The sequence below is a fragment of the Lasioglossum baleicum genome, chromosome 6 (genome assembly GCF_051020765.1).
Source record: "Lasioglossum baleicum chromosome 6, iyLasBale1, whole genome shotgun sequence".
Lineage (NCBI taxonomy): Eukaryota > Metazoa > Arthropoda > Insecta > Hymenoptera > Halictidae > Lasioglossum > Lasioglossum baleicum.
The window spans coordinates 10,411,383-10,436,830 of record NC_134934.1 but is presented as its reverse complement, the minus strand read 5'-3'; the positions used below and the strand labels follow the sequence as shown (position 1 = coordinate 10,436,830).

Here is a 25,448-nt window from a genome sequence, read left to right as displayed (position 1 = left end):
TGAAAAAAAAAGAACAAGTTATGTTGGAAGCAATGAAGAACGATGGCTCCAATAATTCTAAGCTCACGCATATAGGGAAAGCAAAGCTTCGCAGCCAAGGGATCCTACCTACAAGTTTAAAATGCAGTAACGAAATTATTGAAAAATCCAGAAAAACTATCTGAATGCTCAAAATAAAAACTAGGAGTAATATTTTTGATTTATTGTTTAATGTAACCTAGTTTTTTGACAATAAATGTTGCGTTCTATATTTAATTAGACAAATTGGACAAATTAAATTCATCAACTGCTGCTATTATTATGGGACAGTGGGAGTATCATGTTTTTAGTGGAAAAATGCCGACAGCCTAAGGGTAAGGGTTCATCATCAATTACTCTTACGTGTACACGATGACCGCTAGAAGAAATGCGTGTGCGAATGTGTTCCGAAGAACTGTCCGTCGCGTAGGTTTGATGAAAACCGGGTTGTGTATAACTCGAGCATGTTCCCTTGTTAGTTAACGACCTAATATGCGCGGCTTAGCTGGGGTGGGGGTGGAATGGCTCTTTCGAGACGAGTAGCTGGTATTGGTGTTTGGTGGGGCCGACTATGGGGCGAAAAAGAGGGTTGAGGGCAGCTCGAATGTTATGACAATTATGAGTTTTCCGTGGGCGCATAGAGCCGGCACGTGGCGACACGCACCCATCCTGAAAGACGAGAAAGAGAAACGCGGGGCTACTACGGGGCCGCGTGTCGTCGGTCGTCGACGTTCGCCGCGTGAGAACAGCTCCGGTCACACGCGTTACGCACGGCGTGCACGTGCACTGTGCACGCTGCGTAATGCGTAACTCCTGCGTACGCGCTTGCGCTCTCCGCGAATGGACACGCGACCAACACGCTCCGATTTTTCAATGAGAGTGAACGAGAGACCGATTCGAGAGCGGAGTCGTATGGAGCCGCGAGATCTCGTTTCTTTCAATTCTCATCGATTCGCCGCCAAGATTAGTCCGATCGATCACAGAGCCCGATGTCCAGCGAATACGCTTCATCGTTTATGCATGCGTACATTGAAAACAGTTTCAAGCCGAACCCCTCGGAGATCGAGATAAACATCTCGATCGCCGCTCCCGGAAGACTCGTTCGCTCGTTAACGAATTCGTTTTTCAAGGAACACAGATTTTCCCTCGAATTTGTAAATACTTGCACAACAATTTCTGCATAACTGATTGTATGGAACTTTACAAGTAGAGTGCGGATCTTTATGCAAAATGAAAATTGTCGGTTTCCCTTGATGATTTTAGTACAGGAGGAACCATATATGTATGTATTGACATCCGCAATTTTTATTGTTTTCCAACGATTTTGAATTTCATCTTCTCAATTTTGCTACAAGTTCCACAAAGATCCGCAGTCGATTTTGTAAGACTTCAACATAAATAAATGAACAAATTCGTTGAAATACCGAAGGACGGTTTTCAAGTTTGCGATCTAGCACAGCTTAAGAAAGGAAGGTGAAAGCCGTCGAGAACAGAAAACCCTTCCAATCGGATACAATTTCCATGCAGGGCGTTGAAAACGAAGGAAGGGAGGATCTGGAGGTTTTGACGACGAGGATTTCGAGTCGATCGGAGGTCAGCCAAACGAGAAATCGGATCGAATGGGGAGGAATAAGATGGAACGGTGACGGTGGGGTAGTGGATGCGCGAGAACGCCTCGAGGGGTGGAAGCTTGATAGACGAAGGGAGGGGAGCGCGCATCGGTGCCTGGTGCCTAGTGCATCGTGCATCGTGCAGCGCGTAGCGTGTTACGATAAGGCCGGGCGGGCAGCAGCCGAGGTGATAAATAGGGCAGCGGTGTACTCCCGAGCGGTATTTGGTCGCGTGACGCCGACCCGTGCGCATCGATCCGACCCGACACGACTCGACCCGACCTCCTCGGCGAGCGAGAATTCGCGGCTGCCACGAAAATCAATCCCGCGACGCGTTCAATTTTCTTGGCAGAGCCGAGAACCAGAGAACGACGAAGGGGCTCGACGACGCGACACGACGCACGGATCCGGCCGATTCCCGGCACAAACAACCACGGACAGCCACCAACGTCCCCGCGAACGTCGGAGCCAGCGCGAGGAGCCGCTCGCCTTCGAGATGCTGAGGAAATTGCTGAGCAAGTCCGGACGCAGACTCCTCCGGGTAAGACGGACGGCCAATTATCCTACGTCCTACAGCGTTTCGTGCACCCTCGTTACCGTGGCGCACACGTCGCGTCGACCCAATTCCACTCGAGCCTCCAACCTCCCGTAACGCGTCGGTTACCTGGCCACACCGTCCCTCCCTCGGCCACCCGCGTCACCCAACTCGACGTATCCCAACGAGGATCGACGATTTTTCAATCGACTTCCCCAGAATTTGCTTCTCGCGAAAATATCGCGCGTCTTCCCTCGCCGGACAAAGCTACCCTCGGGCTTCGACGAACACCTCGAGAACAATTACGGGGATTATTTACAGTGGTGATTAAAAACGGTAGAAACAAACAAACAGTAGAAAACAAGATACTGGAAGAACGGAAATTTCGACTTTGTTATACTTATTCGAACGAAAAGTTTGGATTCCGGATTGTGAAAGTCTTGCGACGATTTTTGTAACCTGCGAATTTGCCCGGAGAATTTGTGCGGAGGAGTACCAAAGACTTACGCGGTTTTGATAGTTCCTCTGGTCCCGCGTCGACCCGTTTGCTTCGTTCTCATACGCGGGAACTGTAACATCGAAGAGAAAGTACGGGCCTGTTGAAATTTCGATATTTACGTTGCCGACAAAGTTGTTACGCAGAGTGTTAGGCAACAGGTGCGGCTAAACTTGAGGGTACGGTTCTCCGCGACCGTGTTAAGGGGGTAGTACACCCTCGGATTGTAACTAGAAAATAACTAGAATCTTACTAGATTTTGGGTCGAAAAAATGGGTCCGGAACTTAACATTGTTTGACCTTATACGAGCATATTTTGAACTGGGTGAGGGCTCATTCTAAACAGGAAGGTTAGATGCACTGCGCTCTTCTCATGATTTTAACGAGATTATGTTTATATCTAATAATATGATGGCCCAAAGTAGAGAAAAGATCTAGGAAAAAAACCCGCAGATTTCAATGCATTTTCTGTCTCCAAAAGACGTTTTTGACTTATGAGATGACTGGAGCGCACTGCATCTGACCTTCCTCTTTAGAATGAGCCCTCACCCAGCCCAAAATTTGCCCAAATAAGGTGAAACAACGTTAAGTCGAGAGTAAAGGAGATCAGAGTATTTCTGGTGTTTCGCGTTTCCAGTGGAATAACAACAACGCGCAAGCCGATGAATCAGCCAGAAAATTAAGATGACTCACGGGACTGCGGATTTGATGCATTTATAGACGTTATGCACGTTAAATGCGGCGAGGGAGGCGAAAGTTCGGCGCACCGGGTCAAAATGAACGTCAGGGTTCCGAGGGTTAATCTTGTCTTGTCGATTGGCGTGGTTGGGCGTCGCGACATATCCCCCCCCTTCCGCCCTCCAGGTCGCGCTCTTTAAATTCGATCAACTATTCATGACCGGGTAATTTTGATCGGCGTGACCTCGCTCAACATCGATTCGTTTAACCACCCCTCCGCCGCCCCTGTTCAGACTCGCGGGAATGTTGCGGTAGCGGGTTCGGAACGCGTAACTTCGACGTGCACGGCACACAGTCGTCGAAACACGTTCAGTCTGGACAAACACGCGAAATGAAAGAGACCCGACTGCGCGCTCTTCCGGTGCGAAAGGGTTTTCTGTAACGCTGGCCAAATGAAATTTTCCGGGGAAACTAGGGCGAGCTGTCCAGTGAATCAACATAATTCGTATTGAACGAAAAAACACATTCACCATGCCCTCCTCTTCGTGCTATGCAGTAATTGTATTGCAAGCTCACAGATGTCTCGCTAAAGCGATCCAACTCTTTTTTTACAATGTGTTCGTCGCATTGATTTATTTCGAGAAAGCATTGTTGTCGTGAGAGTAGCAATTCGTAGTTTGTTTAGGGGATTATCGGTAGACGGCGGATCTTTATGCATATATGGGTTATAAAAATGCTGGAGTATCAAATTCAACAGAATTTAGTACGATTTTTATTTATTTTGGACTTTGGACATACGAATGTTATTGCTAGGCTGCGGATCTTTATCCATTTATAGGAAAATTTATGAAATCGAAGACGTCAATATATGATTTCTCCTCGATTAAAATCATTAACCCTTTGCCCTACACGATTGATTTTACGGTTTCACTGATTACATAAAATGACATTTTTTGAAAAAATGTTTTGGACAAAAGTTTCTTGTTTTTTTCCCATAGAATCCGAATCCGTAATAAAAAATACCATTTTCTATTTGAAAAATGTAACTTCCGGTCTCAATCACCTATTTCCGGCCGAAACAGAAGGTTAAAAATATCACCATTTGATAGAGCGCATATGATTTATAAAGGAAACACTTTGAATTATTGAAAATAACCTATTTTCGAGATTATAAATGGGTGGTACGGGTGGTCTGGGACACCCTGTATAATTTATACCAGTTGACCAGACACATCTTTGGAATTTTTACTATTGTTTTTCACAATTCCGTCCAAATGCATTTTTTCAACACATTTTTTGCACATCATTTACTAAACTAATTCTTCTAGCCTTACAGAGAGATCGAAGTCGTTTGGTCCATTCATATAAAAGTTATTCTGATTTAAAGTGTGTGGAATCAGTTATGCTCCTTACTGTATCTCGCTTCCTTGTAAAAATATGAATGTTTTGCATGATCGAAGGGGAAAATATCGGGTCATCCCTTAACCCCAGATAATTAAGCTATCGTGCGTGGAAATGATGACGCCGCGCTCGTTGAAACACGAATGTAATTAAATTTCTTCCGCTTAACACTGACCGTACCTGGTACAAAATCGTTTTACGAAAATGACTGAATTTATTTAGATCTTTCACAATTTTTATAATAATAATTTCTAATAGGAGTATCTTCATAATTTCAATAATTAAAAAATAATCACTGTCAAATTTTATTGAAAGTTTAGTGAAAGTTTATTTAGATCTTTCACAATTTTTATAATAATAATTTCTGATAGAAGTATCTTCACACAATTTCAATAATTAAAAAATAAACACTGTGAAAGCAATCATTTGGCTCGCGGTACCGATAACGATAAAAAATCTTTTGCCTTACAAAAATAAACGAGATAAACGAAATACAGAAGTTATATTCGGTGTTGATTCGGTTTTTATATTTAATGGAGGGTTCGTTGTCCAGTCGACGAGGTAACGCGAATTATTCGTAGCTATTTTTATAAAACTGATCATATGAAAAATATGAACGGAAGTTTGCCTTACGTGTGGGCTGACCTATCGGTGCGACTTCGTATTCCCAGAACGGTGAAGCACGTTCGTCGAACAATGAAATTTCCTATAACTGTCTATCCGTCGAATTACTTTGATCCCAAATGGATTCGGGTATATACTTGGAATCGAGGTCCTAGGTCGATCGTTTCGAGCAACGTGTGCGCGTCTCCTTTCCTTTTATCTTCCCGCGACGAGGCGACTCTCGAGGGACTTTTCGACTGAATCGGTGAAAAGAGCATTGTTGTTTTCGGGTCCACAGGCGATCAAAAAACTGTCGACGAGGAGCCGGGATGCGAAAAAGTCGCAGAACTTGACCTCTTGGCACTCGGCCATACCGGACATCGAGACGACCTCTCTCTCGTGGTCTCTGCCGTCGCTGGACGCGAAAAGCATCGACACCTACACCACCTACGTGGCCGAGAATTCGGAGGATTGCATCTCGACCTGCTGCTACTGCGACGAGTACGAGGAGAACCAGAGGAACGAGAACATCGAGAACGAGATGATCATGTAACGCGAGCGTTTAGCGTACCGTGCATGTGGCTCGCGACGAGACTTTCGTCGAAACGATCATGTCCGAATCGATCCTCTTCGGACCGACGAATCGGTGGGTCGACGATGCGTCCAGAACCTCCTCGAGAATCCTCCTGCTATCCGTTCCAAAGAGTACTCGTGAATCTGTTTATTTTTCGACAGACTCGGCAGTTCTGTCGTTCGTTTTCTCGAACTCCTCCGCGAATCGCCCGACGCGATCGGCTCAAATCGTAGATGGATCGGTCCAGACAGATCTTTCAGATGTAATTATTCTATTCTTTCTCTTTTCCTTTGATCGGTCACGTCAGGCGGTTCTGTTCGCGTTAACCGCGCGAACAACTTCACCAAAGAGCGCCGAGAACTGTCAAAGTATTTATTTCTGATCTCATTTGTAGACTCGGACGAAAGTTAGTCGACGTCCGATATCTCGCGTAACCGAACCAGATATCTGTCCACAGAGGTGCATCGTACAACAGTACAAAACGTCCCCTGTCGAAGCACGTGGATCGTGCAGTCGCGCAATCGTGCGAGGGCGTTCTTGCACTCGTACGACCGCCGTGCTTTCGAGTTCGAGCGGACCATTGTCTCTTCGAACGTTGACGAAACTAGTTACACGACAATTGTATAGAAACCATTACTACGAGAGTAAGAAAACTGACAACTAGACTGAGGATCTTTATGAAAATTCCTACTTTTATGAATTATTTTATGGAAACCAAGCTGAAGAACATATTTATCAATTGAAACATTCTTGTGGTAAAGGTACAGCAAAGATGCGATTAATGTTTCTTGTTATTAGACAGCGGGTTTTATGCATTTATAAAAAAATTAGTAGGCGTAATTTTTAAAACATTAATTTTTGGGTCATTCCATGCACAATCGATCACTTTTTAAAGGCACCATCGTCGATTTTGTTCTGAATGAAATATAGAAGAACGCCGCACGTCGCATAATTTCACTTTCGAGATATTGCCGTTTAAATTGCATTGTTTTCTGAGCCTTTTGAATGTGTTTTTAACATAACCATATTCTCTTCAAAACTAAAATCACTTTGGCCCCTCATAAAAAAAAATGTAAAAAAAGAATTCGTTTAAATATTTCGACATTATAAAGTTGATCATCGAGGTTGGAAAAATTATTTTGTAACAGCCCAATCCTTTCCGAACAAAACAAAAACAAATGTAACTCAATCGGACAAACAGTTCCCGAGATAAAAATTCGTAAGTGAGGCTCGTTCTCGCCAAAATGGGCAAAAATTGCAAATCTCGAAGGCCTGTCATTTCCGAAAAAAATCGAAACCGGCAAAACGATGACTTAAACTCCCCCTAATTTCACATGGACTACAACATATTTCATTTAGAAGAAAATCGACGATGGTGTGCCTGCAAAAAGTGGAATGGAATTATATTTATTGCAATACAGTTTGTTGCAATTTCGGTAAAAGCTTTGTATTTCGCATAAAGATCCGCTGTCTATTCATTAAAAATGTTTCTTTTCTTGCATTTTAAAAATGTGTACACGCCACGAACGCATAAAGATCTCCAGCCTATTGACAACGACGAAATAGAATATCATTTCGATGTCAAAGAAACGATTCTTCTATTCAGTCACCGCCGAACAGATGCACAAAGGTAAAAGAATGTAATACGTGGACACCTGTTCGTCTACACGAATATTTGAATAGACAATGGTTCTCGTTCGAGCTCTGGCATCGATACGCTATGTCATTTGACCACGACGAACGTTTCTTCTGTCCTCCGGCGTTGATCGCCGACGAATCTAGCTCGTAATGTACAACGAAAAGACCGCGTACAATACGTACTCGCGACCCGAGATCTCTCGTACGTTAACAAATACATGTATCCGTAGCGATTCTTCTCGAAATACTCGGCACACAATCGATGTTAGAGTTAGCCAACCACGGTCGCGAATCGAGAGACAGAGAGAGAGAGCAGAGAGAAGACGGGAGAGGAAGAGACTTTACGCGTCTCGTTTGCACTTTTGCTCAAACCGATAAGCGTATCATTCGTCTCTCTTTCGATCCTGTCGAGGACGCGATAGAAACACAGCGTGAGTGAGAGAAAGAAAAAAGAACGGTTGTGAATGAGAGAGAAAGAGAATGGAAGAGGGAGAGACATTACAAACTATTTACTTACGTATAGTCTGTAGAATTTCTATGTATATATGTACACGAATGTATATAAGCGTGGCAGCGTGCGAGCGCGCACGGATACGGATGAACGATGCGTCTCGATCGCGTTCTTACCGTATGTCCGACGAGGCTGTGACTTTCTAATGGATGCGCGATTGTCTTGAATAAAATAGTTTTATCGACCGATTTTCCTGTTTCCCTGTGTCACCTGTCTCTGCAACTTCGATCGATCACGATTGCGCGCGACGATTTTAATACAGTAAATCCTCTATAGTCGCGGATATCTCGGAAACTATGCGAGATAGCGAAAAACTGAATAGAATCAATATTATGGCATATATTGTCAGCTTTAATTTTGTGTAGAATGGTCTTATCGCTAGGACGCATAGTTTCCGAGATATCCGCGCACAAAGTTCACTAATTGGGAAAAGAACTCTTCAGCACAATTAGAGAACTTTGAACGCGGATATTTCGGAAACTATGCGAGATAGCGAAAAACTGAATAGAATCAATCTTGTGGCACATATTGTCAGCTTTAATTTTGGAGGTCGATTACGTGTGGTCGATTTTGGAGGCCAGGGCCTATGCTCGGCCCCATAAAAATTTGGAGTCATTGAAAAAATCTTTGTACCAGGAGTGGGACCGAATGACGCCAGAAGAGCTGCGGCCCATTGCCGAATATTTCAAGACACGTTTGATCCTCTGTATCGGCGCAAAGGGTGGCCATTTCGAAACTTCTTAAATATATGAATACTAAAGGTCCATGTTATGGTTGTTATTATTTGGTTTTTCAAAATTCGTCAATTTGACAGAATTATAATAAGAAATGATTAACTCATTTATTTCTTGTCACCCTGTATAATCATCAGTATCGTAAAACTAATTCTTCGATCGAAAAGAAATTCTTCTAAAACACTTTCTGAAGTGAACGTTTCGAAAAAATCCAAGACGACGACTGGAAACACTAATGTTTACGGATTTTCGCGGGGAACGTGTCAGGAACGAGGCGCGGCGAACGTCGCGCCAATTAGCCGGAGTTTCTAGAGCGAAGGGGGGCGGCAGCTAATTCGTTTAGGAACAATGGCCACGTGTTCGTAGGCCGTTATACTTCTATTCTCGGGAATTAGTTCTCGCCTCCCCGTGGTTTCTGAATATTCGTGGAAAAAAAGGAGGGCCGGCTGCTAATTGTCCCGAACGTATTCCCGTTTCGCGGAGGCTCTTTACCAGAGGTTTAACGAGACTGGCTAAACTGGTTCGCGTTCCGCGACGCGTCGCGCGACGCTAAAAGAACCGCCCCGGGTCCTGTTTGTTCGCCACGGCTGCTGCAGCCGCGATTTTTGCATGATAATGAGAACAAACCGCTTCAGAAAACGCTACGGATTTAAGGATCTTCCGGATTTAAGGACCAGAACCGGAGGGAACAGGGACGCTTGCACTCCCCGAGGGCTCTCGCCATCGTACGTCATCCGACACGGAATTCGCATGAAATCGTGTTTATTTGAAAGACGACGGACAAGCAGGCGATGCTGCGTCGTTCTTCTCGCTTCGTTACAAAAGATCAATGCAAAAATATTCGAACGTCCACCCGCGCACGTTGTAGGATGTCTCTTTTTCGATTTTTATCATTTTTTTATCGAAGTCACTGCCATCCTGCATCCATATAGAAGTTTTAGAAAAGCTAGACAACTTTTTCATAGCTGCATAAAATTCCGAGGACCATTTATTGGAATGATTAGACGGCGGATTTTTGTGCAAAATAAAAATTTCTTACCTGAATTGCAACAAACTGGAGTGAAATAGAAATTTATTTTCTTCCCTTTTATGTTCAGTAGGTTGAAAATAATTTTTGCTATTTTAAATTACACCCACTCATTTTTGTCATAAATGCATAAAATCCGCAGTCTAATTATAATGATTAGACGGCGGATTTTTGTGCAGAATTGTCTGCGTTGCTGCGAGAGACAGAAGACGGATCTTTATGCAAAATAAAAATGTTCCGCATCGATTCGGGGAAGCAGGGATAAAATAAAAATTGATTTCATCCCTTGACGACTTTGTTACGTTCATTTTAATTCTAATCATTCGCTGTTTTATATTTCACCCAACCAGTTTCTTTATAAATGCGTAAAGATCCGCAGTCTGCTAATAACAATTACTATTTTAACCGTCTTCCATCCAATAACTCTTGACCCGCATTTGCTTCGTCCATTACGGTATAAATTAATTATTAAATTTCCTGGATGCAGAATTATGTGAACTATAGTATATCACCGACAAGGCAGTTGAAACGTTAATCCTCTCCGTAACAGGTGGATCGTTCGCGTTGTTACAGATGATCGATGTCGCTCTCTTATTTACAACAAAATATGTATATATATTTATGTACACTGTACAGTATCGCTGGCGAAACCAGCCAAGGTAATAGAATAAATAATATCTTTCGCTATTAGGTACTCGGATGACTATCAATCGTATCACACATAGAGAAAACACTTCGGTGCTTATTCCACTCGATCGTACTTCGATCCAGCTTTCGATCAACCCCTTGCGAACGATCATCCACATCTTGCGCCCAGGTTCATCCGCAAAGGGTTAACGCGAGAGTTAATGGGGACCTCGCTTCAATATGCTAGTTCTGCCCCCCAGGGTCTGTAGGGTTTCCCGTGTTGCTGTTGAGGGTACTGTCCGGGATACTGGCTCCATCCCAGAGCACCGCCTCCGAGGAGGGGTGGCATGGTTCCGGTGCCGGTTGGCATTCCGGAGACGGTGCTCGCGGGCTCGTAGCTGCTGGTCGACGACGTGGACGTCAAAGAGGTCGGCGGAGGAACGGCGGAGGGGACAGGTCCGTGTCCCCCGGGACCTCCAGGGCCAGGGCCAGGGCCTGGAGCATGCTCTCGATGGAAACTCTGCAGGTGCGAGAGCAATCGCAGTCTCAGAGGATCCCTCTCGTCCAGGCCCTCCATGGTGACGAGATAACGGCCTACCTCGGCGGCGCACTCGCCCCAGCCGACCGCGTGGTAGTCCATCGCCAACTTCGTGCTGTCGTAGCCCTCCGGTCCTGAAAAAGATAATCGATTTATTAGTAGACTTGCTGCGAGGTGGAGGAGCAAGTATTGGGACAAGTATTGAGCAAGGACAAGCAAGTCCTCGAGGATAGTAGGCGATGGGTGTCTCTAGCAGCCAGCTGCCGGCTGCCGATGCATTGTCAGCCGGCCAATCCGACAGGTAGTAGCGTGGGAACTCCCTTTAGACCCCCATAGCGTACCGCGCGCTTCATGCAAATAAACCGGCGATCGACACTCGGGATCGCTGGATCCTTGGCGGAACAATGTTACCTAGAACTACCTAAGGTACCTAAATTACCTAGTTCTGCTCCTGCTTAGAACTTTGTTGTTCTACCTAGGCTAGTTTCGTAGACATAAGTCTCTGCGGTCGCTTCCGGAAGTTGTAATTTCTCGGAAATACTTTTTATATACGTTTCAGAAATGTTTCTCCTGCTCGTGAAATTTGGTAGATTCCACCCCAGGCTCTAAGCCTTTTATTGCTATAATGATTGCTAGACTGCGGATCTTTATGCAAGATGAAAATTGCCTGCGTCGATTGCAAGAAAGAGGAACCAAGCGCAGAATGCTATTTCCTCCCTTAATTATTTGAATAGATGAGAAATCATATATCGATACAATTTTAAATTTCATCTACTAAATTTTGCTATAAACGCATCGAGATCCGCAGTCTAATGACTAGTACAGGGATTAATGGTTAATAAATGATTATCGTAAGATCTTTGAGCGTAATTTACGGCTCTAAAAGGGTAAATTATCGCTAGCATCTCCGGGGTGATCCAAGGTGGAAACGAGACGATAGGTGCTCGAGGGTCGATTCGGCAAATACTGTATGCATAAACGCACGAACACGGAATGGTACGGATTGGAACGGAACGGAACGGGACGCGAGTCGGTTTCCCACAGAGTTCGACATCTGTCCCAGCCGTGGGCATGGGAGTAAGGGAGCAAGGGAGAGCAAGGGAGCAAGGGAGTCGGCGGCTCGTTCGCGAAGGGTGCAGCTCGGCGCGGGATACCCCACCACCTAGCCTGCCACCAATCGTGGGAACACCGCTTCGGAAGAGTCGTTGACTTCCTATCCTTCCCACAGGATCTCCGTTTCGGGTCCCAGCACCTGCTCCTCCTCCGGGAATATCTCGACTAGCGGTACACTCCCCGGCTTCGATTCTATTCGGGATCACGGTTCGGAGATTCCCGCGGTATTTTCTATTTGCCGAGGACACTTTGTCCACCGGCTAAATGCCTCATTCGACACCGCGTTCCCACCACACCGACCAGTTGCCCGGAGAAATTCAAGTCGTGTGGTCCATTCATATAAAAGTTATTCTGATTTAAAGTGTGTGGAATCAGTTATATGCTCCTTACTGTATATACCAGAGTTGGGCAAAAATTTAATCAACGATTGACGACTAAATTTCTATTTCAATCGTTAATCGCAATTAACAATTAATCTCCTCGTTTAGTCGTTAAAAAATTGCGGTTAACGATTAAATACTTATTAATCGTCAATCGGATAATTGATTAATGATTAACTGCTGAAATTTCGAAATGAAATACGTAATCAGAACTGTATGAATACTGAAGAAAATGTAAACTGAGCTTAGGTGTATTGTCATTTGGTCCATGATACAAATTCTGTTTACGTGCTTTTATGTTTTTTTTCGATGATTCCTTTTTTTAATCAACGATTGACGATTGAATCAATCGATTGAATCAATCGCCGATTTTTCGACGATTAATTTAATCGATTAATGCCCAACTCTGGTATATACCTATGTTACCTGACAACGTATCGCTGAACTATTACCCTCGAACCGTAGAAATTGAAGTGCAGCTTGTCAAATTTAGCTGTGCGGCTGACCAAAACCTGGGAATGGGCAAACAAATACGAAGATTTCCCCTTGCGGGGGACATTCGGCCGCACAGCTAGATTTGACAAAGCTGTACCTGACAAGACAAAACTGAAAACTCAATTCTCATAAAAGAATTGTTCTATACGATGCCGACGCTATGTGTGTACCTTGCGCGAAGCTGTTGTCATTCCACCGAAAGGTGGTCAACGAGACCGACAAAGCAGGCGGTACAGGTAGCCGGGTAATTACCACGTCGAGTGTCGGTGCCCACTTTGTTTACCTTTCAGCTTACGCCGTTCGATATACCCGAGCGGTAAGCAAAACGCAAGGTCACAGTTTTTCAATGTTTAATATAGGGTGTACTAAATTAGTATCGTCGTTCACCGGAGACAGTAAGGATTGCTGTACTACGCGGGCACTTGACGTGTGTTAAACGATGAGGGTGGAAAAGCGTGAAACGGGTGGAGGACATGGTTACGGGCCGAAGAAACCCGACAGATGGTTGTTCGGTTGCAGAGCTACGAGTTACGCTTACGGTCGCCGAGGTTCGTGCGACGTCCCACGGTCAACAGGTGTCTTCCGGTTGCGGGGAGGGTCGACGTCGATGATCGACGATCGACGAGGATCGCGACAATTCGACGGAGAGAAATAGGATCGTTGGAAAAATGCGAGGAACGCATGTACAGGGTGTAAGAGCGTATTCTACGTCTTCGGATCGATGAAGATCTGTCAAAAAAATTGCCGCAAAATTGTCCTCGATTTCCATCGAATTTCAAGGTCAAATTTTTGCATTGCATTGGATCCATCACGAAAATAAAAAATGTCAAAAGAACCCCGAGTCACAAGTCAGTTATTAGTACTACTTATTTTCTTAAAATTTTTGTTTACATTTCTAATAAGAGCAAGTAGTTAGTATTGTTGTTTATCAGAAATTTAACATAACTGATCACGATCAATATTACCGTCTAAGTCTTCAAAAATATGTTCATCTTCTATTTCTTGTTCTAGTCTATGCCAAAGAACCGATCCATTTTGCCCAATTGCTTTGCAAACACGTCACTAATCAGTCTCGAATATTGTTAATAATTCGCTGATGTAGATTGCCGTGTGTGTGTGTGTTTACATTCTCGTCGTAACTGTGTTTACGTCAACAAGTAGTCAAAATTCCTTATACAGCCAACAAAATGTTTTTCAATATTTAACTATGTTCCACCCCAATCCGACCATCTTGAAACTATTTTATTAGGTCAGAAAGAAAGTTCTTACGGTTTTTGTTATTTTGATTTTATAATAAAAACCGCAAGAACTTTCTTTCCAACCTAGTATATGTTAGATAAGCAACAGAACATTGTTCTTGAATTTTTTGCAAGTGGTCACTCGAAGGGTTGCTTGCAATTCCCACCCCTAAAAATTAAATGATTTTTTTCTACCCTTAATAATTTGATCACGAAGATGAAAAAAATGTATGATGTGAAGGAGGTAAGTTCGAGTATTTTCGTATTTTTTTTATCTGAATATCCTAATTAACAACCGAGAAAAAAATGATACAGTTAAGAAGGGTATTTACCCTCGTATCTTCCTTATACGAAGGGTTAGCGACTTAAAATTTTGGGGGGTTATCTTTCAACCTAAAACCATTGTTTTCCACACAATATCAATAAAAATTGTGGGTGGGGTCGCTGGAGATCTCGGTCGCAATCTTAGTCTGCTAAAGCCCATGGTTCCTTCCACACTTCTGATCCTCGCGACGAATAAAATGCAGTAAAAAAATTTCACCTTGACGTTCAAAATCGAGGACAATTTTGCGGCAACTTTTTACACCCTGTACCTACAAGATGTCGCGAGTATTAGAGGACTCACCTTTGTTTCGAAGCGTTCGCAGATGCTCGACGGTCAGCTGCAGGATTTCCGCCTTCTCCAATTTGCCGCTGTGCGGATCCCTCGCCGCTGCGGGTACCAATCTCCGCAGTTCACCGAGGGACGCGTTTATCCTGTCGCGACGCTTCTTCTCGATCATCCCTCTCCTCCGCTTCCTCGACGCGTGCTGACAGGAATCGCCGCCGGGCGAGTTGCAACTATATCGAACAGAAACGGAAGACAAAGGACGTCGGTAAGTCGTCGTCCTCACAGACAGATAATATTTCAAATATTTCTGCGACGCTCCCCCCTCCTTTCCCCACCCCTTTCGTTCGATCTTCCCTCGTCTGTCCTCGTCGCGACGCTTTCCAACGAGAGTCATAATTTGAATATTTTGTAACTTCCGGTGAAAGAACTCGACGCGCGCCAACCGGGCGTTGAGAAGGGTCTCGGCCCGGAGAACACAATCGCGTTTTAATTACATTCAACGATTGTGAATCGGTACGACATATGTTGTTGGACTCGATCGAATAATTAAAATGCACCGCTGCGGTTGTAAACATTAGGACAAGCAAAAGCCTCTGGTTGTCGCGGTATACGTGGAACGATTACGTTTCTATTTCTACTAACGCGATACGGAACCTCGATTATCCGTGCTAATCAGTGGAATGGATTGATTGAGACCGAACTTGTATTTCTTTTTGTGGAAAGTGTTCTACTATAATACATTAATTTTGTATCTTGCAGGACCATTGGGTGTCCCAACACTCGTGGAAAAAGTCACAGCGTCGCACATAAGGCCAAATACTTGAATTACGACGACAAAAATAGAAATAAAACGTTCCTGTAAACTAGTGACAAATACCATCATAACGTACTCCAAGAATCAGCCCACAATGTAGTGTGAGAATTTTTTTTGTTAACGCAACACACAGGTGCGCCTGTGCAAAGTGAAATTATCTTTCGGACGGCCAATATCAGCTAGTTGCACCAGTATTATTAATAGACTGCGGATTTTATGCATTTATGACAGAAATGGGTACATAAAATCTAAACCGGTGGAGGCATTTAGGGTATTCATAATTATTAAGCAGTCTTCTCATAAGCATTTCTTTCCAGAACATCAAACAAAATCTTATTGTATACATTTTTGTCGTCGTAAATTGTTACTTCTACGAGTTACTACGTTATTGTTCCCAAGTGTACTCACGGTTCTTTGCCGCTCTCTTCCGAAAAGACGTCGTCGCAGTCGGAGTCGCTCATGGCCCTCTTCAGGTTCCTCTGCTGATGCGGTTGCCCCTGTTGCGACGACTGCTGTTGCTGTTGTTGTTGCTGCTGCTGCTGTTGCTGTTGTTGGCCAGGTTGCTCCTGGTTTCTGATATCCGCGACGTCGATCTTGAGATCGTACTCGTGTCCGGGTCTCATCTCTGCCGCTATGTCCTGCCTCATAGCGGTCATCTCTTGATGCCTGATATCCTGATGCCTCTGCATCTCGGCTCTGTGGAGTTCCTGATGCCTCTGCATCTCGGGATGTCTGAGATCGGGCCTGAGCGAGTCGTGCCTGACTTCCTGTGCTCTGGGGTCCGGGCCGTTCGGGTGTCGAAGGTCGTGGGGTGGTCTCATGTCGTGATGGTGGCGCATATCGGGATGCTGGGGCTGATAAGAGGGATGCGGCGGAGGCGGATAACCCCAGTGGTGGCCGGAGGGTGGGCCCGGAAGGCTAGGGATGTGTCCGGGGGCCACGGGGCCCGAGGCGATCTCCGACGACAGCAGAGTGCTGTTCTCGTCGGACCGGGCAACCACGACTCTCCACATTTTCTTCGCTGATGAATCACTATCGCGAGGAGCACGCACGCACACACACACTTAGGTCGGGAAAAGTCGACGGAGGAGACAGTTTCTCAAAATGTAATTCCAATTGTTCTGCTACTAAATGCACAGGGGTGGTCGCGCGAACTCGACGGATTCTCGAAGGCGAGACGTCATCGCGGAAGATCGTTGCTCGATGATCTGCTTCGGATAAGATCGCGGGCCACGACGATGGACACTTGTTACTCGAGGAAGTCGATCGGGTTCACACGTGCCGGAGTACATTCGCGGTCGCGTGTGCGATCAAACGCGCGGCCGAGGAAGAAGCAGCGAGCGACGATGTTGCTCGGTGCGGCGGCTGCTGCTGCTGCTGCTCGTTGCTACAGATGCACTCGCGTGCGTGTGCAGTGCGGTGTGCGGCGTGCAGCGTGCAGTGTGCACTGGTCGCGTGGCGGCCGACGTATGTCGTGTGCGGGAGGACCGGGGACGACACACGACCGCGTGCCCCGTTTCGTGCCCGAACTCCGAGCCCGGAGTGGGGAGAGAGTTGCTCCGCTACACGGGTTTGGTGGGGGCAGCAGAGCAACGTCTCCCTTTCGCTCCTCGAGCCAAGGTGAAAAGCAACCTCGAACTCTCGAACACCCCTATTGCTCCGGCAATAACCCTGAGAGGGCAGCGCAGGCTAGTCCGAAACAGGACGAAACGGGGAGGGGGCGATCAAAGGGGCGATTATCGTGGGAACGTTTCGCGTTCGCGGCGCTTAGCCTCTCGCCTCCTGTGTGTGGTGTTCCTCTCTCTTCCGCATCCCCGAAATCTGCTCGGCTCCTCGCACGATCATTCGGTTTCATTGTCGCTGGACCGCGCGTCTTCGTGCGAAGGAAAAATTGTTTTCATCTAATGAAACAGCTCTCTCCTGATTACCTGTGTAACTCGCAATCGATGCAAGTTACAGCCTCTGACGATTAGATTTAACCCTCGTCCGTCCCTCATTTCGCGAACTCGATCTGTGCTCAACTTGATGGGTTAACTTCTACATCTTAGGCTTCTCGGTTATCTGTTTCGCATTTAAAAAATGAAAACAAATAACAAAGCAGTATAACTTATTCCGGGAAAACTGTGCCAAATTGACACAGATTGGGACGGATGAGGGTTAAAGACGAGGTCGTACCAGTTCGTACTACTATCTCGAGGTATGTAGCGGTTCTTCTCGAAATCTGTACCTGCTACGATCGTACATTTTCGTCTTTCCATATTTATTATTTTATAGACAAGCAGCTCGCGAGAAATGTTTCGGAAATCCAAGCAAATCTAAACGGTCCCACGTTGTCCCTCGATCCCGTAAATTGATACGCGCGCGCCACCATGAAATCACTTGGCCGCCACCCTTATTCCCCCCTCGAAGTCGATTCACGCGGTCACGAAGGGTGGGCGTCTAAAGGGAGAGAGCGATGAACAGCGAGAGCGAGAGAAAGAGAGAGAGAGACAGGGAGGGTTCGGCGACGATAAAGTTCACACAGGAATCGTACGTAGCACGCGCTCGCACGATTATCGTCGCCCGCGCCTGGGAACCGAGCTGACTAATCGTATCGTTAACTTTCCGTCGCGCCGCGATCCCACCAGCTAGATATTTCATTTATTTATACGGGAAACAGATTTCCCTTTTATCGCTCCAATTACGAGTTCGAATCTAACGGTGCGAATGCACTAGGAATTTGCAGAAACGTGTACGCTTGTTTGCAAATGTTGTATTATACATATAGACTGAGGATCTTTCCAGCCACGTACAACTATCTTTCTTCTTTTGACAATCTTAGAAGGAAAAACTCAATGTATTGACATTTTCTGAAATTCTCTTAATATTTCTACCGTTTCAAATCGAATCATTGATGAAAAAATAACTCTAAAACACTATTACTGTCGTACTAACGTCTTAGTACTTAAATTAGTATTTAAATTGAAATATTTCCTGAACTACCAACTCTTCGACATACATAGGTTAGTACTTTTTTATAACGAATGTCCAGCTGCATCGATTGATGTATTAAAAAATATATCATTCCATTTAAAAAAAATGAAGGTGATCTTCTTATCTCTTAAGAAAATTAGATAAAAACAAGAATTGTTTTGGTATCGTAGGAGCCCCATTGTACCATTCAACTTTGTCCTTCAGACATTTGACGTGTCTTTACAAACAACAAAGATATTCAAGGTGGTCAAGTTAGCTGGGACACCCTCTGTATACATATATTGGCTAATTACATCAGACTGCGGATCTTTATACGAAAGAAAAATATTTTGCATTGATCGTGGAAAGCAGGAATAACGACTTTGTTACATTAGAAGCAACATTGCAGCATTCTCGAATGTTTACAAACCAATTTCTTCATAAATGCATAAAGACCCGCAGTTTACTAATTATAAATTGTCTCGCAACTCTGAAGCGTGTTCGTCTTGCAGACGACTAACTTGTTAGTTAGTGTATTCGCACCTTCAGCCGGAGTTCGGCAATCGACGCCGTTTTCTCCGATAATCTACCGAAAAGTATCGATAAGTGGTTCGACGAGGCGAAAGAGATAACGCGGAGTGGATGAAGCGGATTGCGGAGGCGCGTGGCCGATCCTCGCGCGAGAGGATCCGCACACGCCAGGCACGCGTGTCCGACAAGAACGGCGAGCGGACAGGGGAAGAAAGTGGATCGCGTGGCCATGAGTACGAAGAACCTGGCCGGTGCCAATATCTTATTCACCGTTGCACCGCGCACCGGTGCGATCCAAATAATTCGCATCACCCCACGGAGAGGCGCATCCCTAAATCTCTCTACAGGGTTTCTATCTCTCTCCTGCACTCACTTCCGGCTGCTCTCAAATCTCGTCTAGCCTACAAAGGGGCCACGCGTTCCCACAGGTACCACGGTTAGGATCATTTTTTCCGTGATTCCACGAGGGAAGAGCTACGTTCGATCGAACTTTGCATCTGCCGTCGCCGAACCTTACCCTAATTTCTGCTTCCTTTCCCCTCCGCTTCTTACAGACTCTACAGATGCATAGAATACGAAACAATGGAAACTCCTCGCATAGTATTCTATAAGTCTGGTGTCTCCATTGAGTTATTTTATAAACACTATTGTGTCTTGTGGACAGACTGCGGATGTTTATGCGAAATAATTTTTAACGAGTCTATAAAATAATGTAACAGCATTCTTGTATTCTTGTAATGTCTTCGTAGTTTTGTATTAAATCAGTTCGGCAAAATAATTTTTAACGAGTCTATAAAATAATGTAACAGCATTCTTGAATTCTTGTAATGTCTTCATAGTTTTGTATTAAATCAGTTCGGCAAGATAATCTTTAACAAGTGTATAAAATAATGTAACAGCATTCTTGAATTCTTGTAATGTCATCATAGTTTTCTATTGAATCAGTTTGGCAAAGTAATTTTTAACGAGTCTATAAAGTAATGTAACAGCATTCTTGAATTCTTGTAATGTCTTCGTAGTTTTGTATTAAATCAGTTCGGCAAAATAATTTTTAACAAGTTTATTAACTAATGTAACAGCATTCTTGAATTCTTGTAATGTCTTCATAGTTTCGTATTAAATCAGTTTGGCTAACAAATGCATCAAATCCGCAGTGTACTTACTTGCGAAGCATCCTGCAGATGCGTCTTGAAAGCGCGAGAGCGATAAATAAAAGAACTTGCATAGAATTATGAACTTACATTTAAATAAGGAAATCAATGTTTTCTTTGAAAGCGACGTTAATACGACAGAGAATGCTGCGAGACCGAGAGTGAAGGGTTAAGGGAACGGTAACAATAGAAACTTTCAAGAGAATTAAATCGAACCCAATATTTTCGAACCGCGAGGGTGGTGTGCGCCCCTCGAGGCGCTGAGAAAACGCAGCCAACGTGACTCAGAATCGGTGAACGCGATTCCGCGGGACCGTGTCGGTCGGAACAAAGTATCCGGTCTAGAGCTTCCGGCGGGCACGCGACTTCACGTGCAGAAGTCGCGTGCCGTTTGCCGCTTGCCGCTCGCGCGACGCGGATCGAGGTGCTCGCGTGTGCTCGCGTGTGCTCGCGTGCGAGCGCGTGCTTCGCCGATCCGAACCTAGGACACGAGCGCGCGGTTCCACTCGAAAACCACTGTCTCGTCGTCTAGACACACTTTCTTTTGGTCAATGGTATTTATCTCTCTCGTGTCTCCTACTGTTCAAAGCTCTGGTGTTGGCACAGATCTGTGACCTTCGGCCCGCTACACACAACCATTTTTCTAACGTGCGGCGACCCTGCGCTACCGGAATTGCTGCACATTTGTTTGGGGAACTACGGTAAATACTGAACGCAACATGGACGTCGCACTATGGGCCAATCCGACCAAGTCTGTGTCAAAATCAAAGAACTTTCGATAGAAATGAGATAGAGCGATGAAATTTTTTTTTAATGAAAGCTGAAACTTTGCAGAATATGGGATAATTATGGAGATTGTGGTACGAACGTTTTTTAACCTTGAAAGAATTCGTTAAACTTAAAATCAGCGTGAAAAATATCTACGGGAAATGATGTGTCGCATGTTAAAAAAAATGTTTTTCCGCGCGTGGTATTATGGAGAAACCACGATTTTCTTGAAATTGTGCAAGTTTAACGAATTCTTTCGAGGTTAAAAAACGTTCGTACCACAATCTCCATAATTATCCCATATTTTACATCTGTTTTCTATCGAAAGTTCTTTGATTTTTACACAGATTTCGTCGGTTTGGCCCATAGTGCGTCGCCGCAACTACGGTTCAAACAAACGTGCAGCGCCTACAGTAGTGGACAAAAGTTTAAGGACGCTCTATTCCGATCAATTGCAATTTTTGACAAAATTTCTTCTCACATCCTGTAGCAAACTAATTGCTCTAGCTTCCCAGAAAAGTTCAAATCATATAGTACAATATTAAAGTAGTTATCGTCTTTTTTATAACGTCCTTAAACGTTTGTCCACTACTGTAATTCAATCCATAGTACGTGTTTCACGTTAGAAAAACGGTTGTGTGTAGCGGGCCTAACGCGTTGCATATTTGCCAACCGTCAATTATTCCATAATTTTTGAAAGTGGATACCGATTTGTTTGCAACCGGAGAGGGAAAATGCAGCGTGCCCGTACGGACGACAGCTGAACAGCAGTGTTTTAGACCGTTAGGTACCATTTTCCGAGCCGCCAATGATAGGATCCTTCCGGAGTTTTCTCGCGAGCGTGGAACGCGGACGAAGAGGTCCTCGATCGGCGCGGCAAATATTTATTCATAATTTCAGCGGGATCGACGTACGCGGGTACGGGGTCGAGTGGATTTGTCCGGCCCATCTTCTGGACAAACAACGAGCGACGGTCATGCATATAGCCCCCACCCCGACGCAAAGCAAACACGCATAAAATTACGTGTGGATCGCGATTAGGCGGGAACGCGTGGGCCGACGCGAACGCGAACAAGAGAAGCTCGACGTCTTTCTTGCGAAAACAAAAGTAGAATTCGATCGCGGGGGACTGGGTCGCCCTTGCGTGCCCTTGCGGGCACGCATTGTCCATCGATTCGAGAGAGCGACGGTCGATGGCCGATGGTCACTCACTCCCCCGATCGAACAGTTGACCAACGCTGACAGTTGGCGCCACGGCACAATCGTTCGATAATTGGCAGATATTGTTCGGGACACTTGATTTCGGCGCGCGACTCGCCGTGACTCGACGCGCATATGCACGGAGCCCCGTCTGCGTTCCTCGAGCGCCCGTACTTTACGATTTGTTGCTCGTCGAACGGACAATCGGAAATATGAATTTATCGGCGATCGCGTTACCGGAACACGGCCCAGTCGGTGTCGATGCCCGTCGACCTCCGCCAACCAAATATGAATTTATCACCGATCGTGTTACAGTGGTCAACGCGCGGCGATAATAGCGGCGGCCGCATTGTGCGCTCGATTCCTGTTTGCGCTCGTAAATCCGACCGCGAATCCCAGACTCGACGTAAAATTACCACAGAATTATTGTACTCGGCGAGTCCTCGCCGAGTTTGCTGCACGCGGAACAAAGAAATCGTTCTATTTTATATGTGATTTTTCGAAAATGATCGAAGCACGTTACGGCGGTGAAGCTTGTCGGCTTCCGTGATTCGAAGGTTTGGAAATCGGCCGAGTCACACAGTCGACAGTCTCGCGCGCACCATCTGTGCCGGCACGAGGACGGTCCTTTTCAATTAATCCATCAGCCAGCGGATAAAAGCATTAGCTCTCCGGTTAACTACCGTGAAGGTACTCGGATTACAAGCTGATCGAACGAACGCCGGAGGAATCGAAACGGCGCGGCGAGAAGCGAGTTTACCTTCTCGAAGCTGGATCGGTTCTTCGGCCACGACACGGTCGGGGTCACGCTTCGGAATCGGTTATTGACCGACCTAGATGCGGATATATCGGCTATTTCCGTCGAGTTCCCACGCGCGGCGGGGAACAGTTTCCCGATTTCGCGAGAAAAAAAAGAAGCCGCACCTGAACGAAAACGCGGTCACGCGAGGGTGACCGCCCGATTCAAAAAGGACATCGATCGGATTTTAAATGAACGCACACGGGCCGCGGAGACGAATGGGAATGGCCGCACCCTAAAATTACGGCCCCATTTGAAAATCACCCCCCAATCGTCGCGATTCGCCGCGGTCCGGACAAGTGCCGTGGCAAAACTGTTACGGAACCGCAGCCGAGTCGTATATTAAACAATTTTTTTAGGCGTGATTTTAAAAGGTGACAGCTGTCAGGCCGACTCGCCGGACCGGAACCGAGATATGAATGCGAACGTGCGCGTTTGTCGGGGCATTTCGACGGAGTCCGCTGAAACGCGGTTCATTAAGCCAACGCATTCAGCCTCTGTTTCGACAACAACGCTTCGGCGAACCTCCCACCCCTTAAAAAAGCCAACCCTCGCCTTTTCTTCTTCTTTGCGTTCGCGATCGAATTCGAATGGAACCGTTCGCAGGTTTCAAACCGTTTTGCGATTCGTGGTGAGCGTCGACGTGGTCGATCGACCATTTTCTCGTTAACTTTCTTTTGACGCTACTCGACGATCCATCACAGGTTCAAATTTTACAACATCACGCAGCATTGTGCGAATTAAGATACGTTTGATCGATCACTTTCCAATCGATGTCTTGTATTGTCCGTGTCTGAGGGGGTGCGAGTCCCTCCCTCGATTACATGTAACTACATCGTATCGTTAATTCGCATTCTGGTTCTTATCCCGAGGGATAACAGCCATAGTGGATTAAACTCGTCGGACGAGATGGCCTTGGATCATTTTGATCTCTTCTTCCTTCGGCAGTAAGTGCATCGACTTAGCGGAATTAACTGAGATCACAAATTTTCAGGATCTTGTTGGTTACTCATTTTATTATGTTATTGGCTTCGTAAAAGTTACACTTTTTAAATTGGGAAATTTGGATATCTCAGAAACCAGTAGTCCAAAATTAATAATACTTATATGGACTTACAATGCTCATAATTAGCTTACAATGCTATAATTATAGCTGGATATGAATTTTGCAACAATATAACCACCCCATTTCTTATATTTATTAACGTTTTAGCCCTGTGCAGAGCTATAAGCGGGCTCTTCTGCTTTATTGACAATACGGCATTGGTTGGACTGTGTTTATCCATCAGCCGGGGAGCATGGTGTACAGTGAGGAGCATAACTGATTCCACACACTTTAAATCAGAATAACTTTTATATGAATGGACCAAACGACTTCAATTTCTCTGTAAGGCTAGAAGAATTAGTTTAGCAAATGACGTATAATAAATAAGTTGAAAAAATGCATTTGGACGGAATTGTGAAAAACAATACTAAAAATTGATTTTTACAACTTTTTTTAGCTGGCCGAATAACGAAAATTTAAGAAATGTGTTTTGTCAACTGGTATAGATTATATACGCTCTGAAACTTTCATTAAACTTGGTTAATTGGTTTGCGAATTATAAACGATCAAAAATGGTAAAACTTGCCACTTTATGGTACACTAGAAATTACCACATTTGATCGTTTATAATTCGCAAAGCAATTAACTAATTTCAATGAAATTTTCAGAGCGTATATAATTTATACCAGTTGACCAGACACATCTTTTGAATTTTCGTTATTGGGCCAGCTAAAAAAGTTGTAAAAATCAATTTTTACTATTGCTTTTCACGGTTCCGTCCAAATGCATTTTTTCAACATATTTTTTACACATCATTTACTAAACTAATTATTCTAGACTTACAGAGAAATTGAAGTCGTTTGGTCCATTCATAAAAAAGTTCTGATTTAAAGTGTGTGGAATCAGTTATGCTCCTTATTGTATGTATGCGTACTATGCATAAACAATTCATACTTCTTAGCTCGCATGAGTACTTATTTTTATATGTAAAAACTATGTAATTGCACAGGACTCACCGACACAGAAACGCTATAACCATTTAGCGGTGAAATACTGGAAATAATGCATCGGACAGGAAAGACGCATATTTAAAAAAAGGGTAAAATATGGCGTTTTTCAAGGTTAACAACATATTATGTATGGGGATACAGAAATGTTCAGCAGCCATTTCTGTATCTATATCGTACACAAAAAAATATATTTATGGTAGTAGACACAAAGAATATTGGATATGTTTTATAATTATGAATGATTCTTACCGGTTTAACTGTAAGCCGCAATGTACACAGCGGCAGGTATCACTTGTTCCGCAAAATGGTCAAACAGCTAGCCACAATAACCGACGGGTCAAATGTCAAATTA

The 25,448-nt window shown here is 44.7% G+C and overlaps 2 protein-coding genes across 2 annotated transcripts; one reads left to right on the top strand and one right to left on the bottom strand.

Moving 5' to 3' along the window:
* The first annotated feature begins 1 nt into the window (after position 1).
* LOC143210038 (uncharacterized) lies at positions 2-8,253 on the top strand. The gene is made up of 2 exons (XM_076426478.1): positions 2-2,169; positions 5,640-8,253. Exons 1-2 carry the CDS (start codon positions 1,540-1,542, stop codon positions 5,892-5,894), a joined length of 885 nt encoding a protein of 294 aa, XP_076282593.1. The 5' UTR covers positions 2-1,539; the 3' UTR covers positions 5,895-8,253.
* Positions 8,254-9,028: 775 nt separating this feature from the next.
* On the bottom strand, positions 9,029-24,451 carry Hey (Hairy/E(spl)-related with YRPW motif). The gene is made up of 3 exons (XM_076426477.1): positions 16,049-24,451; positions 14,842-15,056; positions 9,029-11,124 (listed from the first exon to the last, which is right to left on the bottom strand). The coding sequence occupies exons 1-3, from the start codon at positions 16,651-16,653 to the stop codon at positions 10,688-10,690; spliced, it is 1,257 nt and encodes a 418-aa protein (XP_076282592.1). The 5' UTR covers positions 16,654-24,451; the 3' UTR covers positions 9,029-10,687.
* Between the last annotated feature and the right edge of the window lie 997 nt (positions 24,452-25,448).

Coding starts and splice junctions, on each gene's coding strand:
- LOC143210038 (XM_076426478.1), top strand. CDS start 1,540: ATGCAGGGCGTTGAAAACGAAGGAAGGGAGGATCTGGAGGTTTTGACG. Junction 2,170..5,639: donor CCGGACGCAGACTCCTCCGG/GTAAGACGGACG, acceptor TCGGGTCCACAG/GCGATCAAAAAACTGTCGAC.
- Hey (XM_076426477.1), bottom strand. CDS start 16,653: ATGTGGAGAGTCGTGGTTGCCCGGTCCGACGAGAACAGCACTCTGCTG. Junction 15,057..16,048: donor GAAGAGAGCGGCAAAGAACC/GTGAGTACACTT, acceptor TGTTCGATATAG/TTGCAACTCGCCCGGCGGCG. Junction 11,125..14,841: donor GCGAACGCTTCGAAACAAAG/GTGAGTCCTCTA, acceptor TATCTTTTTCAG/GACCGGAGGGCTACGACAGC.